This window comes from Ichthyophthirius multifiliis, assembly GCF_000220395.1.
Source record: "Ichthyophthirius multifiliis unplaced genomic scaffold scaff_1120509251426, whole genome shotgun sequence".
Classification (NCBI taxonomy): domain Eukaryota; phylum Ciliophora; class Oligohymenophorea; order Hymenostomatida; genus Ichthyophthirius; species Ichthyophthirius multifiliis.
The window spans coordinates 88404-106130 of NW_004085885.1; the positions used below are offsets into that span (position 1 = coordinate 88404).

General features: G+C 13.8%; 2 protein-coding genes and 2 non-coding genes across 4 annotated transcripts, besides 30 other annotated features; all 4 read right to left on the minus strand. All coding sequences in view use genetic code 6, as the record gives it.

The window, feature by feature from the left end:
* Positions 1-625: 625 nt before the first annotated feature.
* On the minus strand, positions 626-1093 carry IMG5_201390 (tubulin-tyrosine ligase family protein, putative; the record flags this gene model as incomplete). The annotated part of the gene is made up of 2 exons (XM_004023951.1): positions 626-908; positions 963-1093. The coding sequence occupies 2 exons, from the start codon at positions 1091-1093 to the stop codon at positions 626-628; spliced, it is 414 nt and encodes a 137-aa protein (XP_004024000.1).
* A 2339-nt stretch (positions 1094-3432) lies between these two features.
* Positions 3433-3477: a microsatellite.
* A 2296-nt stretch (positions 3478-5773) lies between these two features.
* Positions 5774-5831: a microsatellite.
* Positions 5774-5837: a microsatellite.
* Positions 5838-8367: 2530 nt separating this feature from the next.
* Positions 8368-8416: a microsatellite.
* Positions 8372-8429: a microsatellite.
* Positions 8383-8454: a microsatellite.
* Positions 8397-8459: a microsatellite.
* A 452-nt stretch (positions 8460-8911) lies between these two features.
* Positions 8912-8944: a microsatellite.
* Positions 8945-9034: a microsatellite.
* Positions 9015-9071: a microsatellite.
* Positions 9072-10295: 1224 nt separating this feature from the next.
* Positions 10296-11627, minus strand: IMG5_201400 (protein kinase domain protein; the record flags this gene model as incomplete). The annotated part of the gene is made up of 4 exons (XM_004023952.1): positions 10296-10834; positions 10891-11061; positions 11420-11516; positions 11589-11627. 4 exons carry the CDS (start codon positions 11625-11627, stop codon positions 10296-10298), a joined length of 846 nt encoding a protein of 281 aa, XP_004024001.1.
* Positions 11094-11153: a microsatellite.
* Positions 11094-11178: a microsatellite.
* Positions 11102-11170: a microsatellite.
* Positions 11160-11243: a microsatellite.
* Positions 11205-11271: a microsatellite.
* Positions 11222-11271: a microsatellite.
* Positions 11628-12056: 429 nt separating the features above from the next.
* On the minus strand, positions 12057-12129 carry IMG5_201410. Its single transcript has one exon. It is a non-coding gene; the product is annotated as a tRNA-Glu (tRNA).
* A 131-nt stretch (positions 12130-12260) lies between these two features.
* IMG5_201420 lies at positions 12261-12333 on the minus strand. Its single transcript has one exon. It is a non-coding gene; the product is annotated as a tRNA-Glu (tRNA).
* A 32-nt stretch (positions 12334-12365) lies between these two features.
* Positions 12366-12404: a microsatellite.
* Positions 12405-13400: 996 nt separating this feature from the next.
* Positions 13401-13446: a microsatellite.
* Positions 13447-13513: 67 nt separating this feature from the next.
* Positions 13514-13565: a microsatellite.
* Positions 13566-13587: 22 nt separating this feature from the next.
* Positions 13588-13644: a microsatellite.
* Positions 13645-13945: 301 nt separating this feature from the next.
* Positions 13946-13978: a microsatellite.
* A 1-nt stretch (position 13979) lies between these two features.
* Positions 13980-14049: a microsatellite.
* Positions 13982-14015: a microsatellite.
* Positions 13983-14059: a microsatellite.
* Positions 13997-14057: a microsatellite.
* Positions 14003-14039: a microsatellite.
* Positions 14024-14049: a microsatellite.
* A 1387-nt stretch (positions 14060-15446) lies between the features above and the next one.
* Positions 15447-15483: a microsatellite.
* Positions 15484-15565: 82 nt separating this feature from the next.
* Positions 15566-15599: a microsatellite.
* A 318-nt stretch (positions 15600-15917) lies between these two features.
* Positions 15918-15954: a microsatellite.
* Positions 15955-17727: the final 1773 nt, after the last annotated feature.

Here is a 17727-nt window from a genome sequence, read left to right on the forward strand (position 1 = left end):
ATCACTTATTAATAAATAATAGGCAAAATATGTTCTTAGAAATTAATTCTACAAAATATAGATTTATCTAAATATTATTAAAATTATTTAAAACTTAATTAATTTCCATCTTCATATTTTCCATAATTAGTTGAATTCATTTAAACAGCATTATTAGTTAAATGAATAAAAGGATCTTTTAAATTTTTAATGTCAAAAACTTCACTACTTAATCTTAAATAACCTTCTTTAAACAAATAAGCTTCCATATTTTAATTTACTAAAACCCACATTCGAATATCAAATTTTCTTTTATGTAACAAAAGTGGTCTTTCTAAATATTTTTAAATCACAAATTGATGCTCTTAGATTATATATTTATTAGAACTTTTTTCTTTATGCTGTTTTTATGAAAAACCATTATAATAATCATTTAATAGTTATTCCAATTAATCTAAATTTTGAAAAATTTCAATTCCTCTTCCTCTATTTAAATTTACAGGCTTTAGAAGCCAAACATAATTTGATCCATATTTATAATTTTCGGATATAGATAATGGAAAATTCCCATTTGAATTAAATTAATTTGACTTTTGTAAAGGAAAAGTGCTATTTATATACTACTGAATAGTTGATTTATTATTTTTCATAACTTATATTGATGTTTTTGTTAAATATTTATAGTCTATAGGTATATTTTTATTAAAAATTAACAAAAATCATTGATTTCTTCCTAAAAGTATTTACTATCAATATTTATTTCAAATGTGAGAGGAGTTATTTAAAAAACATCTTTTTTATTTTCTAAACAATATTGTTTTAAGTTTTATACTAAATTATTCTTTTATGTTAATTCGTCGTGAAACTCAAAATGATTACATATTTTTTTATTAATTTAACTTATATTAGTTGTCCTTGAATTATAATTGCTAAATCTTTTAAAATTTTATATATAATATCAAATATTTATTTATTTATTTTACTTTATATGTCTTGACCATGGTTACCATTATATATTGACTTCAGAAAAAAATTAATTTGCTTCACCAAACTTTTCTCTTTAAAGTAAAATATTTCGAACTAATTCACTATTGTTTCCTTTTCCTATTAACATTGAGTATGTATATGATTAATTGTATATTAAATTAGATATTTATTATACTTAAGGCAGTTTATAGGTTTATTTTTATTATTATATTAATTATTATTTTTGATTATTTGATTTTTTAGCTATTTTAGCTTCATATTCTTCATATAATTTTTTTTATATTAATAACTACAAAATAGGTTTCTTAGTTTTTTTTCTTTATTATTTATTTACATATTAGTTTGTGATTTATTATTTAAGTATTTCAATATATTTGCACTTGAATATATTTCTAATATTTTAAACAATTGCTATTTTTAAGAATTTTTTTTTTTCCTATTTTTATTATTCATTAAAAATTAAAGAAGGAGTTATAAAATCATTTCTTTATATATTTATTGGCGATTATTAAGATATTTTTGGAAAACTTATAATAGAATTAGAAGTCTTTTTTAGTAGTGGTTAAGAGTATATATTAGAATAATTTTTTGTTAAAAAGTGTTTTTTTTATGGATTGCATATATCAAGTTTAGAAGTTAAGAATTAAGTTTATTAGTTTTTATTCATTTTATATTATAACTTTTTTATTATTTTTATTAAAAGTAAAATATAAATAAACTAATTAATATAATTATTTTTTAATTTTCATAAATAAATTTTATATTGAATTTAAAATTTAATTTTTTTTATAAAAATATAAATAATAGTTTTATTATTTTTTTATTAAATCCTAATATTATATCTATATTTTAACTGATATTTAATATATTTTTCTAAAAATATTATTATAATAAAATGAATATTTACTTTTTCACTTATCTTGTTAAAAAAATTAGTGAAAATGGTTTTTTTGAAAATAAAGTAAAAATAAATATATTAAATATAAATAATTATTCAAAAATAAGAGGATTTTAGCTTTAAAATCACAATAATTATAATATTTTAATAAAATACCTAAAAATTATAACATAAATGAATATCCAGATGGAACTCCGAAAAAAAGTATAAATGTTAAAAATATAATAGAATTGAAAAACTTTGTAATAGATTAAGATAAAAATATTCTAATAGTTACGTTTTTGGCAAAAAATGTAATTCAATAGAAAAATATTAATGAAAAATAAGCAAATAAATTATTAAAATGGCAATTTATATTCAAAGATAATGAAGAAATAAAAATAGCTTATAACTAAATATAATTATGCCAATAAGAAATTAAAAATATTGAACAAGAAAAAAAAAATAATATATCAGATAACAATAATATTTCTTAATTAAATATACAAATTAATAATGAAAATTAAGGAAATATTCAAGATGATAAATTAAGTAATAATTTTAATGAAAAAATAAATATAATTATAAACAAATAAACTTAAAACGAAAGTTCTTTATAAAACATAATTTCATAATAAGAATAAAATAATGAAAAATAAAAAGAGGAAAATATAAAATAAAGGAGAAGATAATAAAGTGATAATTAATAATAATAATAACTTTAAAATTTAAATTTTTAATCATAAAATCTTTAGTAATTTAATTCAGCAAAAAAAAATTAGAAATCTTTATTTTTTAATTCTAAAAGCCTTTAATAAATTTAGTTAGAGGCCAAGAATAATAACGAAAATATTAATTTGTCAAAATCATCTAATAAAAACGACTGTTTTGATGAAGAAAAGTAATTAAATTTAAATGAATATTCTCATCATCTTTAAGTACAAAAAAATTTAAATTCACTTTTAAATTTAACAAATAATTCATTTGACGGTTTCAATTTGTTAGATAAAAGAAAAAGTATAAATTTTAATTCTTATATATAAAGTTAATTAAATCTATAATAAAATTTTTAATTTAAATATGATTATATTTTAAATTTAATATGTGAAAAAAACTGTCCTTAAATAAATTTAATACTTTAATTAAACCATATTCAAGGACAATTCAGAAAATAGGCCATATAAGCTGCCAAAAATCTTGTTTTTGATTAAATAATTCCTTAATAATAACAAGTTTATAAATCATGTTTAAATAATGAATATTTTTATGATCTTTAAGATTTTAATATGATTGCAAAAATAGCTTTTTGTGAAGAGGAAGTTCAATAAGAAGGTATTTTAATATATTAAAATGGGCTAATAAGATAATTAAAAGATGAGTTTAGAGCCAAAAATTACTTAAATGAATAAATAATATAATTAAAGTAGCAAAATTAAGAATTTTAATTATAAATGCCTTTATCTTGTATTGTAGAATTTAAAGGGTTTACAATTTATTTATAAGCTAAACCTTAATTAAAAGTCAAACTAGTAAATGGACCTTTAATTTAAAAATAGTAATTTAAAGAATATTTAATAGAAAATAAAATTTAAGAAAATATAAAATTATTATAAGAAAAAATAAACTTAAAATAACATATACATTTATGGAAAGACGAGAATGAAGGAACTAAATGCTTTCTTCCTTTTGAATTAGAAATTTATAAAGATGTACCTGAATTATAATTAAAAGAAACATTTTATTTGGAAAATGTTTAAGACGTTTTTACTTTTAGTCCATCTTTTGGAAGAAGATTACGGCCGGAAATTATTTAATTTATTGAAGACTAATTTTAATTTAAACTTAATCCTGATTTACCTTTTTCAATTGAAAATTTTGATAATAAAGGAGAAATGTAATAATAAGAAAGTGTTATTTTAAATGCTTTTCATAAAGCTATTGATAAATTAGTTGAAAAGTTTAATAATATTGATATAATTCCTTATGAAAGTTATACTTTAACTGAAATTATGCATAAATATGGCTTAAATATGAGGTTTTTTTTTTAAATATAAAAAAATAAAATATCTTTTTTAAAAAAGATTATTAGGTATTATTATAGAAAAATGTAAACTTCCTTATATTTAATAATTATTGAAATAAGAAATGGTTGCAAGGGTAATAAAAAAGATAATGAGATTTTATTTAGAATAAGAAATAAAGGCAATCTAAAAGAAAATAGAATTAAAAAGCAAGAGTTTTTAATAAAAGGTTGACAAAGCCTTATATATTTAATTGCTAAATTATTAACAAAAAGTAATAGTTGTAGATATGTTAAATTTAATTTTTGAAGAAAGCCCAGACTCAGATTAATTTTGGAATATAATAAATAATTAAATAAGAAATAATTTTCTTTATAAAAATAAAATTTAACTTAATGATTTGGTTAAAGGTGGTCTAATTAATGCTATTAATTTCCATTGTCCTTTTTATTTAAGATTTGATATAAATTTATTTTAAATTTATAAATTGGAAAATGATATTTGCTCATATAAAGATAAACTTAACAATAAATAAACATTAAAAGAAAATAATTCATTTAATTAAGAAGAATAACAGAGTTCAAATAGAGCTGTTTTTAACTCTTAATATACTGTTGTTAAAGATAATAATTTATTTACGATTTAAAATTTTTTTGATTTTAAAATTAAATCCCATATTTATAATATGGAAGATATTTATTAGAATTTCTTTTCTATAGTTTCTGATATTAGTTTTGATTTAAAATAATAATTAAAAAATTTAATAATAAAAGAAAATCTTTTAAAAGTAATTTTTTTTTTTATTAAAAAAAAATTATTTATTTAAAAGATTAGTTTATGTTCAGAATTAGAAAGTTTTATTCTAAAAACAAAAATTGCTGAAAATTTGTTTTTATAACAAAAATATGAAAATTCGATTAAAACATCTCAATAATCTATATAATTAATTAATGTAAATAATATATTTATATAATAATTAAATAAATAATAGAAAACCCCTAATCTTTTTCTAATAAAACCTTTTTTAATAATAGTATAATGTTACATAAAACTAAATTAAAAAGATAATGCAAATAAATTTTATTTAAAATTATAAGATATAATAAATTTTAATTTAGGTAAAAACCATCCACTTTAGGCAAACATATTTTAAAATATGGCTAATTGTTATGAATAAATGGAATAATTTTAAGAATAATAAAAATTCTTAAAAGAATGTTTTTAGTAATTAATAATTTGTACAGGAAAAAATCATCCTAAAATGGGATTTAGTAACTAATAAATATAAATTTAATATTATTTATCTATTTTAAAATTTAAGTGATGCTCGATATAGCAAATAATTATATAAATTTAAAGAATAATATATAAGCTATTGGTTTTTATGAAGAGGCTTTTTTATATTATGAAACATAGGATGTAAAAAAAGCATCAGAAATAGGATATATTTTAGCAAATCATTATTATAACATATAAAAGTTTAAATAAGCAAGAAATTTCAGTAATTATTCTTTAAATGAATTTGACAAAAATTAAACTATAAATATTGAAAAAATAATCGATTTATAAATATTAATATATTTAATAAATAAAATGTCAGATCAGACTTAAAATAATAATAATTATAATTTAACAGAATCTTATAATATATGGAATTTAATTACTTAAAATTTTACATAAAATATTGTTTAAATTTAATAAATAATTCAGTTCTTTACAGAAGCATGTTTTTTTAAATAAGAAAATAAATTAAAAGAACATATAATTTAATACTTTTAATAAATTTTAATTGAAATTACTAAAAAGAAAATTTTATAAAATATATAAAATATCTAGTTTAGAAAAAACAGCTGCTTTTATATTATTAGCTAATTTGATCATTTTGAAAAAGATCCTTATAAATTTATTGAATAAGTTTTTCTAAAAATAGTTGAAATTAATAAATTTTTATAAAATATTTAAATTAAATAATTCTAAAAATAAAATAAATATCATTTCTTAGATAGCACTTAATAAAAATTTTAAAATTATTTCATTCATTTAATTTGTTTGGTTGGTGTTTAATTTTTTTTAGAATTAAAATGAGAAAAATCATTTCAAATATACGAAAAATAACATTTTTTTATATATATAATCAGTATTTTTTATCCAATTAAATACACATATAATTAAAAAATTTCAATAATTTATTTCTTTATTTATGCTTTTTTTTATACTTTATTATAAAAATATTAACTAATTTATAATCATTTTAAGTTTAATTATTATTATTTTAATTAAATAACATAAAAAATACTATTTAAATGTATTATTTATATTAAATTTATATAATTCTAATTATAATGAAAAATGTATTTATATTTTAAATATTATAAAATAATATTTAGAATATTGTTTGTTTGTGCCAACAATAATATTAAAAACAAATCCAAATAGTTAAATATTTAAAATATCTGAAAGTTTTTATATATTATACTAATAAAACTATATATAGACTTAATTGAATTGTATTTTTCTTAACTTTTTTATATTAATTATGTTTACATTCATATTTAGCTCATTTATATGCTTAAAGACTAATAGACCAGTAAATACACCATAAATGTTTTAAGGAATGAAAAAGAAATAAATGCAACATAAATTTTTTAAGAAACGAAAATGAAATAATATACAAAAATATTAAATTATTATATAATAAACATTTAAATATAGCAATTAATATTTATTAAAAAATTAAAAAAGCCTATTTTGAAAAATTGTTTGTAAGAAATGAATTCTTTTTATAACTTATTAGTAAAAATAATTATTTTGAAGAAAAATAATTTAATTATTTTTCTTATTTAAATTGATATCCATTTTTTATCTAAACTCCTAAAATTAAAGTGAAAAAATAAATTGAATTATTTAATATAAAATTATGCTAATTTAATAAAAAAAATTAATTATAAAAATAAGTTTTTGTTGAAATATTTAATAAAATTATAGATCTAAAAAGGCATATACTTAAAGAAAAAACAATCAGATGAGGAAAATATCTTTAATAATTCATATCTAAAATATAAAATAGTTAAAATTTTTGAAAAAAAAAAATGAAATATTTTAACTAAAATAATAAAAATTAACAAGTATATATAATAAATATAATATTAGTACATATTAAATAGAATAATTTTATTATGAAAATCTTACTAAATTTTTTCCCCAATAATATAGAAACAAGTATGGGAAATACAAAAGGGAAAAACATTTGCTATAAAATACATTTTAAACTATTTCAGAAAAAAAAAAAAGAATTTACTATATAAGTCTTTTGAAAATAAAACGAAGAAAAATATACAATTATATTAAGAATTTATCTTTAATAAAGTAATTATAGAATTAAAATAAACATATAAATTCTATAAAATGAATATATTCCAAAATTCAAAAATATATTTTTTAGGTGTACCACATGTATTATATAGAAAAAATTCTTCAATTTTAATTTATGAAAATAATAAAATTATTCTTTTATTAGATTTTTTGAAAGGTAATCTTTTAAAATATTTATTTATTAATTAATTCAGAAGTCAAAAATATAAGGAAATTTTAAAATTTTTTGTTAAATTCTTTTTCAAGCTCATTCTAATAATTATATAGAAATTTTAGTCAATATTTAAAAAAATAGAAGATATTCTTCTCAAGAAATAAATTTCTGTAAACAAGTCCACTTGTTTGATTTGTTAAATAAATATTTAAAAATATCATAATATCTACTTCTTAAAGACATTAGGAAATGTAAAGGAGTCATATAGAATTATTAATAATTATACAATTAGTTCAACTTTTCATTTTATTTTTTTAAAAGTATAATTATAATATTATATTTTAATAAAATAAAATTATATATTTAAATATATTATTTTTTTAAAGAAAATGTTTTATACTATTTCTTCATTATACAATTTTATATGATTTAAAATATCATAAACTTTAATATTATATATAATTTTTTTTTATTTTATCATATATATAATACTGCTTTATTTATATTTATATATTAAAAAAATGATTATAAAACAATTAAATAAAATAAAAAGAGCGTTTTTTTGCACATAAAAAAATCAACTTAAACCTATATAGCTTGTTTATATATACTATATCAATTATATCTAATTATATATATTTATAATAAAAGACATTTAATGAAAAAATTCTAGAATATATTTAATGTCCAATTACAAAAGATGAATTAATATATGACAAAGAGAAAAATGCACTTATAACAAAAAAATTAGTAATAACATATATTATATATATAATATAAATTATTAAAAAATAGGGAATAAAATATTAATTGAATAATGGAATTGTAGAAATAACACCACATAATGTTTCTATTTGAAATATTTAATTAATTTAAAATAATAAAGAAATAAAAAAACATTTACTAAGATACAAAATAAATTAATATATTAAGAATTTAAGTATTGTTTAAATTAAATAAAAATATATAAATAAAATTATTTTTTTATACTATATTATTTTTAATATTTTTATTTTAATATATTTTTTGTATTTTTATATGTTTTTTTTATATTTAATGTTTTTTTTTAAATTCATTTTAATATATAAGCATCACCTATTTATAATTTATTTTACATTTATAATAAAAAAAAATATATTTGTACATTCTAAAAAATCGAATTCCTAAGCCAAATTTAAATTATTCTAATTTTCATATTCGAATAATAATGAATCTTATGTATTCTCTAATTTAAAAGGAGAATTATTATAATCTATTGTTAAAATTTATTAATTTAATTAATTATTATTGTTATTGAATATATAGTCATTTTTAGTTATTATATAATATTAATTATTTTATATTTTTTAAAAGTTTAATTATAAAGAATCTTAATTATAGTTATTTATTTAATAATTATCACTAAATAGTGAGTCAGAAATTTCAAGTTAATTATCACTTAAATTATTTAAATAATTTTGAGAATTGTTTTAAATTAAAAAATTAGTATATTGTTTATTTATTTATTTTTAATGATTAAATATAATTTAATTATTTGAATAATTAATTGTTTGATATTATTATAATTGTTATTATTGTTATTATTACTATTATTAATATAATTATTATTAATATTTTTATTATTTTTATTATTTATTATTATTACTCATGTTTTATATTTATTATTATTACTCATATTTATTTGGTTTTATTTATTTTTAATATTATAATTATTTTTATAATTTTCATTTAAAGTTTAATAGCAATCTACTATTTAATTTTTCAAATAATATTTTTATTACTTTTTTAAGATTTTTTATTGAATTTATTAATTATTATTATTTTTCTGATTTTTTTTTTATATTTGATTTTATTCTTAATTTATTTATATTTACATTTATATGACAAATGGATTTATGTTATTTGCTATGTTTTGTTTTTATTTATTTTATACATATTAATATTTGTTTTATTTCAATATTTTTTATTTTTTTTCAAATTATTGGCCTTCAATATCATTATTGCATTAACTGTGTTTTCTTTTTGTATTTAATTGAATCTCTTTTTTTAATTAAATTTTGATTTTATTTCTTCAATTATATGTTATTTTTAATACTAATTAACAAATTAAGTTGATTCAGTTTATTAAATATTTATAATTTGATCATTTTATTTTTAATTATAAAAATTATTTTGATTTGTAAGTAATTGAGATTCGTTTTATTTTTTAATTTATATATTATGCTCTTATTATTTTTGAATATAATTTTATTTTGAGTCTTATTAATTGTTTTTTTAATTATAGTTATTATATTATATATTTTGAAATTAATTTATTTAATTATTATTAGTATTATTATGATTAATACAAGATTAATCTTTATAAAAAATAATTTTTTAGAAATTATTTTATTTAAAAAAAAAATTAAATTAAATTACTTTGGTATTTATTTATATTTTAATTAAATGCCTAATAAGTATTATTTTATTAATACTATTTTTATATATTGTTTTAATTATTACTTGCAGTAGTTATAGTATTAAAATTTTAATTATTTATAATTTTAATATTATTATTACTATTTTTTGAAAAAGTATAATTATCATTTTATTTTGGATTTATAAAATTTATTCCATTCATCTTATTGTTTAAACATTTAAAATTTTTTCCTATATTCACATTATTTTTAATTTAATTTTAATATATTATTTTATCTTTATTATATCTTTTATTATGATATTCATTTCCATCTTTTATAACAGGTAATCTTTATTTTTATTTTCAAAAAAAATGCTTTAAAAAATATATAAATAAACCCTTCATTTCCAACCATAAAAGGCTCTTAAGTAAAGAATTTATGCTATAAACATTCTTCTACTGAAAATCTATTTTCAGGATCAAGTGCAAGCATTTTGCAAAGTAAATTCAATGCATTAAGATCAGTACTTATAATTAAAAATATTTTTTTAATTAAATAGAAAAAAATATATACTTTTATTTTATGTCCTTTAAATATTCAAATAGACAATCCTTAAACTAAGACTTTTCTTCAGGTTTTATTTGTTTCATTATTTCCTCATATTTGCACATCATTAAGTTTTTTTTACTTTGCTCTGACCATACAATTTCTGGATTACCTAAAAGATAAAAATATTACTTTGCTTATTAAAAACTACCATCTAATCCCATAAAAAGTGACTTTTTTTTAGATTAGTTTCTAAATATAAGTTAAAAAAATATTATTCCTAATGACCATATATCAACTTTATTACTATATTTTTTAGCTTCTTTATATATTTTTATTAAATAGAAAATTTATTTATTTTTACAGAATATTATTTCAGGCGATCTATAAGAAATACATTATATTTTTTGAGTGAAAGGTTTATTATTTAAATTTATTTTAGACAAACCAAAATCAGCGATTTTAAATTCTCCTTAATTATTAAACAAAATATTATCAGCTTTTTAATAAAGATATAAATTATAATAAATTTTATATGAAAATATAATATATTACTTTTAATATCTCTATGAATAATATTCTTTTAGTGAATTTCAGTCATTCCTTAAAGTAATTAAAACATTACATTTTTAGTTTACTCTATTGAAAACTAAATATTATTCGATAATAAACCTTCTAAATCATGCTCACAATATTCAAAAACAAGATATGTTTAATCTCCATAAACTAATTATTAAACAAAACAAAAAATATATATTAAAATATAAAATAAATAAATAAAATAAAAAAAAAAATATAAAATAGATAAAAATAAAAAAATTAATATAATATATAATTAAATAATAATTATATTAAATAATTAAGATGATTATAAATAAAATATAAAATATATATATATATATATATAAATATATATAAATATATATACATATATATTTTATTTTTATATATTATTGCAATTTTTTAGATTTTTTTTTAAACTATCAAACAAAGGTGATTAATTTTTAATTAATTATAAAACAATATATTAAAAAATTATTTATTTAAATGAATTATATTTTTATAAAATTAATTTTTTTATTACTTTTATTTTATTTAGTTATTATTTCATATAATCTTATAATATTTTTATGATTTAATTGGTTTAATATTTTAATTTCTCTTAAAGCTGTAACAGGAAACTTATTTTAAAAATTATTTTTTTTTAATAATACATAATTTTTTATATATAAATAAGTTTCATTTTATTTTACTCCTTCTGTTTATTCTTTTTTTATTTTTTTTAAAGCCATATATTTTTATTCAATTTTAGAATATGCTTTAAAAACTTCACTAAAAAATAATGAAAATATAAAAAATTATAATTTATTTTCTATAATTTATTATTGAATTAATAATTGCTTAAAAAAAATTATCAATCAAAATAAATTATTTAAATAATAAAAATAATTTTTTAATTTATATGACCCATATGATCCTTAGCTAACTTATATAAAATCAACATATTTTTGTTATAATTCTTAGCAAGGAAAATGTTTTAAACATTTTCTTTTTATTTATATATTCATACTATTTATATTGTATAAAATATAAATAATTATATTTATTAATTTTTTCTTAATAAATATATTAGATTAATATTTTTTTGTTTATATTTTATTTTCCTTTTATTATATTTTTTTTTAAAAAAAATCATTATAATTAAATTTTAAATAAAAAAATTTCCCATCCGGGACTTGAACCCGGGTCTCAAGGGTGAAAACCTTGTATCCTAATCAGCTAGACTAATGGGAAATGTTTTATACATATGTAAAATAATTATTGGTTTTATTAAATATATATTTATTTAGCTAACATTTAAATAAATTTTAATTTATTTTCCTTTTATTTTATTTTTTTTAAAAAAAATCATAATAAATAAAAAAATTCCCATCCGGGACTTGAACCCGGGTCTCAAGGGCGAAAACCTTGTATTATAACCAGCTAGACTAATGGGAAATGTTTTGTACATATGTAAAATAATTATTGGTTTTATTAAATATATTTTTTTTTAAATATATATTTATTTAGCTAACATTTTAAATAATTTCATATTTAAAATTTTGTAAATAAATGAACATCGGAAATATTTAAATTATTTATTTATTCATTTATTTTTTTATTTTCAATTTTTTTTTAAAAAATGGAAATTTTTTATATTTTATTATGTTTAGTGAATTTTTTAATTATTTGCATTTAGATATTCAATTAATTTATTTTTTATCATATTTTTATAGTTTTGTTTTATTTACTTTTGATAAATATATTATCGTATATTTTGAAAAATACTTATTAATTTTATAAAAATTTAAAAAAGTTTCTAGCACATTTCATATCAAAATATTATCATATAATTAGCATAAATCTTAATTTTTTTTAATAGTTTAGATTTCATTCTAATAATTCTAGCTTTTATATAATTTATTTTTCATTTAATTAAATAATAAAAAAAAAAATTGCATTATTAAAAAAAGCAATTATATTTAATTTTGTTCCATATTTAAAACAATTAATATTTATTTATCTATATAAATTGATAATATTTATGTTTTTTAATATATTTTTATTTATTATCATATTCTTAAGAAACATAACTATAAAGTTGATTTTAAAAATACTTAATCATTTATTTTTTTCATAGACTAAATTATTCTTAAATAAAAACTTAAATCTAAATAATTATCAAATATATAAATCTTTATTATTAAATATTAAGATTAATTTAAGATATAAAATAAATAAATATTTAATAATATAATTAAAATTAAATTCAAGTACATAATTATTATAAAATAAATTAAAACATATCAATTTTAATAAGAAGAATATAACCAATTATTTATTCATAAATTTTTTAAATAAGTTTAATAACGTATTTTAGCTTTAATATAAAGAAATATTTTAAGAAGATATAATAACTAAACAATTATTTAATTATTATTAGAAAATAAAAAAATAATATCATATTATCAAAATAATAAAAATAAATTAAAATATTACAATATATAATTATGTATTTATATTTAATTAAAATAAATGATTTTTAAATTATTAAAATAATATATTCCTAAAAAAAATATTAGATAATTTAAAAATAAAAAACTATATTATATTAATTGCACAATATTAAAATATATGTAAAATATATAAATAATAAATAAAAGATAGAAATATAAAATAAAAATAGAAAAATTATATTTTAAATTAATTAATTATATATATATATATATAAATATAAATATATATATTTATATATATATTTATATATATTTATTAATTTTATTTATACAATAAATATAAATAATTATTATATATATTTAAAATTTTTGATATATATTTTAAAAATTATGTAATTAAATTTTTTCTTATTTTTTGTAATTTTACATTAATGAAGATTTATTGAATATATATATTTAATAGATAAATAATTTAATTTTATTATTTAAACAGAATTTAATATATAAAATTACATTGCATTAAATATTATACATTTTTCATATATTTTAAATTTAATATTATTATATTTTCGTAGTATATACAAATAATTATAATTTTAATATTAATATTTAATTAAAATAAAATTATATAAAATAAATTATAAAAAAATATATATATATTTAGATATATATATTTATATATATTTTTTTTATTTTATATATTTTTTTATATATTTTTAGATATTTTTATTCAATAGTATTGTTTTTTTATATAATGATACAATTTAATAAAATAATATAATTAATATAAAAAATATATATTCAAATTATATATATATTATTTTATATTTAAATTAATTTTAAATTATACACAATTTTTAAGAATCATTTAATGCTATATTATAAATGTAAAAATCATATTTTATTTATTTTTATATTTATATAATATTTTTTTTAAATTAAATTTAATTTAATTTAATTTTATCTTTAACATTTTAGAAATATAAAAATTATTTTAATAAGGGAATTAATATATTTTTAAAATAATACAAATAAATATATAAAATATTTTTTTTTAATTATTTTTATTTAATATAATGAATAAATATTAAACAAAAATATTATTTATTATATAAATTTTTACATTATTATAAATTTATTTTACCTTATTATTATTATATTTTTTTTATCATTGACTTAAATTTAATTTATAAATTTATTTTTATTTTTAAAAATAAAATTAATAATTTTTATTATAATTCTAATATATTTGATAATTATTAGATTTTTAAATTTTCATTTGTATTAATATTATTATTATTTATTAGAGGTTTATTTTAAAATATTTTTAATGTCTAAAATCTATCTGTACAATTTTAAAAATTGATAATTCTTTTACTTTTATGACTATTTTAATTATTATGTAATGACCCAGTAGTACTAATTTTTTTATTTAAATTATTATTTTTAAAAGAAACATCTATTTTTTATTAGATATCTGTAAGTGCATGCATTCTTCTTTCTTATAAGTCCTAAATATTATTTATATATTGTAATATTTTATGTTTTTCTTGATTTACTATATTTTTATTATTTTATTTATTTTCTTCACTTATTAAAGTTTATATATTATTTTATTATTTGTGGCCATTTGCTTCATTATGATTTCTTTAGATTTAAAAAACTTTTTAATTTTGGTATTTACATTTTTTTTATTTCTCCTAATATGTATAATCAACATCACTTTATTAACTATTAATTTATTTATTATTAAGAGCTTATACCTCTTAGAAATATTTTTCTTAAGAGATTATAAAATTTTGTGACAAAATAGTATTTAAAATATGTAGTTTATATAAATTATCATTTATATTAATTGTCTAACATTCATTTTTAGATATGTTACGATTTTTTTGTTATAGTTAATTAAACTATTTTGAGAAGGGGTTTGTTCCTAAGTTTATTTTCTCAATCATTTAGATAAATTGATTACTTATTATATTATTGATTATTTTAATAATGTTATTTTTAAACAATTATATATTGTTTAATATATTTAATTATTAATTAATATTTATTTTTATTTATTTAATAATCACTTCGTAAATATAATTGGTTAATATACAATATTTGCTTTATATTTTTAGTTTTTATATATATTTTAAATTTTTATTTATTCTTATGTAAGGATAATTTATATTTATTAATTTATTTGAAGTTTAAAATTAAATATATTTAAAAAATATTTTAATTTTTATAAAAAAATTAAATATATAATAAAAGTTAAATTAGCATTATATAAAAAACTTTATATTATTATAATACAAAGATAAATATTTTAAATTATCAGATTCATATAATATCATATATATTTTTTTAATTTATTAAAATCTTAATTATATACATTTTTTTTCTATTATTAATAAAATAAAATTATTTATTGCTAAAATAAAAAATGTAAATGCAAATCTAAATAATACAAAATTAATTTAAATAATAAAGAAAAAAAGATTATTATGATGCTAAATAATTTTGATATATTAGTAATTAATTGAATAATTAATAATTTTTAAGTTTCAAATATATAATTATTTAAGATTTAATTTTTTTTTTTTATAAAATTTTTATTATAAACATTTTTTTTTCAATGTCATAGTTAATATTTATATTTATTTGAAAATTTTTATTATTCTTTATTTGAAACTAATATACAGCTTGTTATTTATAAGAATATATTTGTTCTTTACTTATCTTTTGATTGTAAAAAGTAATAAAAATTAATATAGTTAAATTTAAATAATGTTCGAAAATACTTATTAATTTATTATATTTTTTTCTATAAAATTTTCAAAAAAATATTTAGTTTTTAATATATTTAGGCAAAATATAGTTTTTTAAATTTTAAATCATTTAAATTTTATCAATATTTTAATTAGTCTATAATATTTTTTTTTGTAAATATTAAAAAAAATAAAATTTTATAATAAAAATTTGATAAACAAACAAATATTTAATAACTTATGTTTAAATTAAATTTATAATTCAAAAACTAATTTATAGAATAATAGTATTAATTAACAAGAAATGCTGAAAGTTAATTTTTATTAAAGAAAATAATTATATTATATGCTTTTTTCATAATAATTCCTAAGTTAATAGAAATAATATAAAACATAGATAAAATATAAAACATTTTATAATTAATTATATCAATAATAATGTTAATATAATTAATAATATTAACTAAAAAATAATAATAAATAAACTTTTATACATTTACTCTTAACTGTTTAATATTATTTAATGGAATAATCGAATTCAAAGCGATAGAAAAAAATTAATAAAATACATAAAGTTTTGTGTAATTTTCTACAATTTAAACATTATTTCATTTTATTATATGTTTAGTATAGTCGAATATTATTTTAAGTATTTTAATTAGTATTTCAATTTAAATTATTTATTTAAATATTGTTGGAAAATTGGTCTTCTCATATTTAATAATTTCTTATTTTGCTACTTCTCTTACTTAAGTTTTATTTATTTTATGGTACAATAGCATCAAAAGAGATAATTTTTTAAACGAATAAAAGTTTTAATAATTAAAAAGAATTATTAAACATGGATTAGATTCTAATGTGTTTTTTGTAAGTTATAAATAAATTTTAAATAATGTAGAATTATGTTTTTAAAATTAAAATTGTGATAAATATTTTTTATCTAATAATTAAAATTAATTTAAAAAATTTCTACGATCAGTATTTGTAAACATAAATAATTATTCTTAAAATAATAAAGATTTAAACTATAACTAAATTAATTGCGAAGATAAAAACTCTAAATTGGAAAATGTTATAATTAAACTGTTAGTTTAATAATAAGTAATACATAATATTTATTTTTTTAAATTTTATTATCCTTTATATATAAAATAATATATTGTTTTTATAAACTTATTTTGTAGAAAAAAAATTTCATTAAATAATCAAATGAATAATTTTAAAAAAATTGTGATTCATTCGTTAGCTACATAGCTGTTTAAAAAGATTACACATTAGACTAAAATAGGTTTTTTACTTAAGATATAATATTTACTTTTTAATTAAAATAATATAATTTTTAAGATAGTATTAATTCAAAGTTTCAACATTTTTTTGGGGAGATAATTTAGGATCATGTATAATTTTTAATGAAGAAGAACAAACGAAATATTAAGGCTATTATTTATAAAAATCGAAAATATAATCAGAGAAATATTTTTACTATATAGAGTTTATTTAGAAACTCTTAAATAAGTATATATAAAAGTAAGATTAAAAATAAAATGTTAAAAAATTGGTATTTGATATAAATCAAATAATAAATAATTTAATACTATATAAATTTATAATATAAGATAAATTTTAGAATACATATT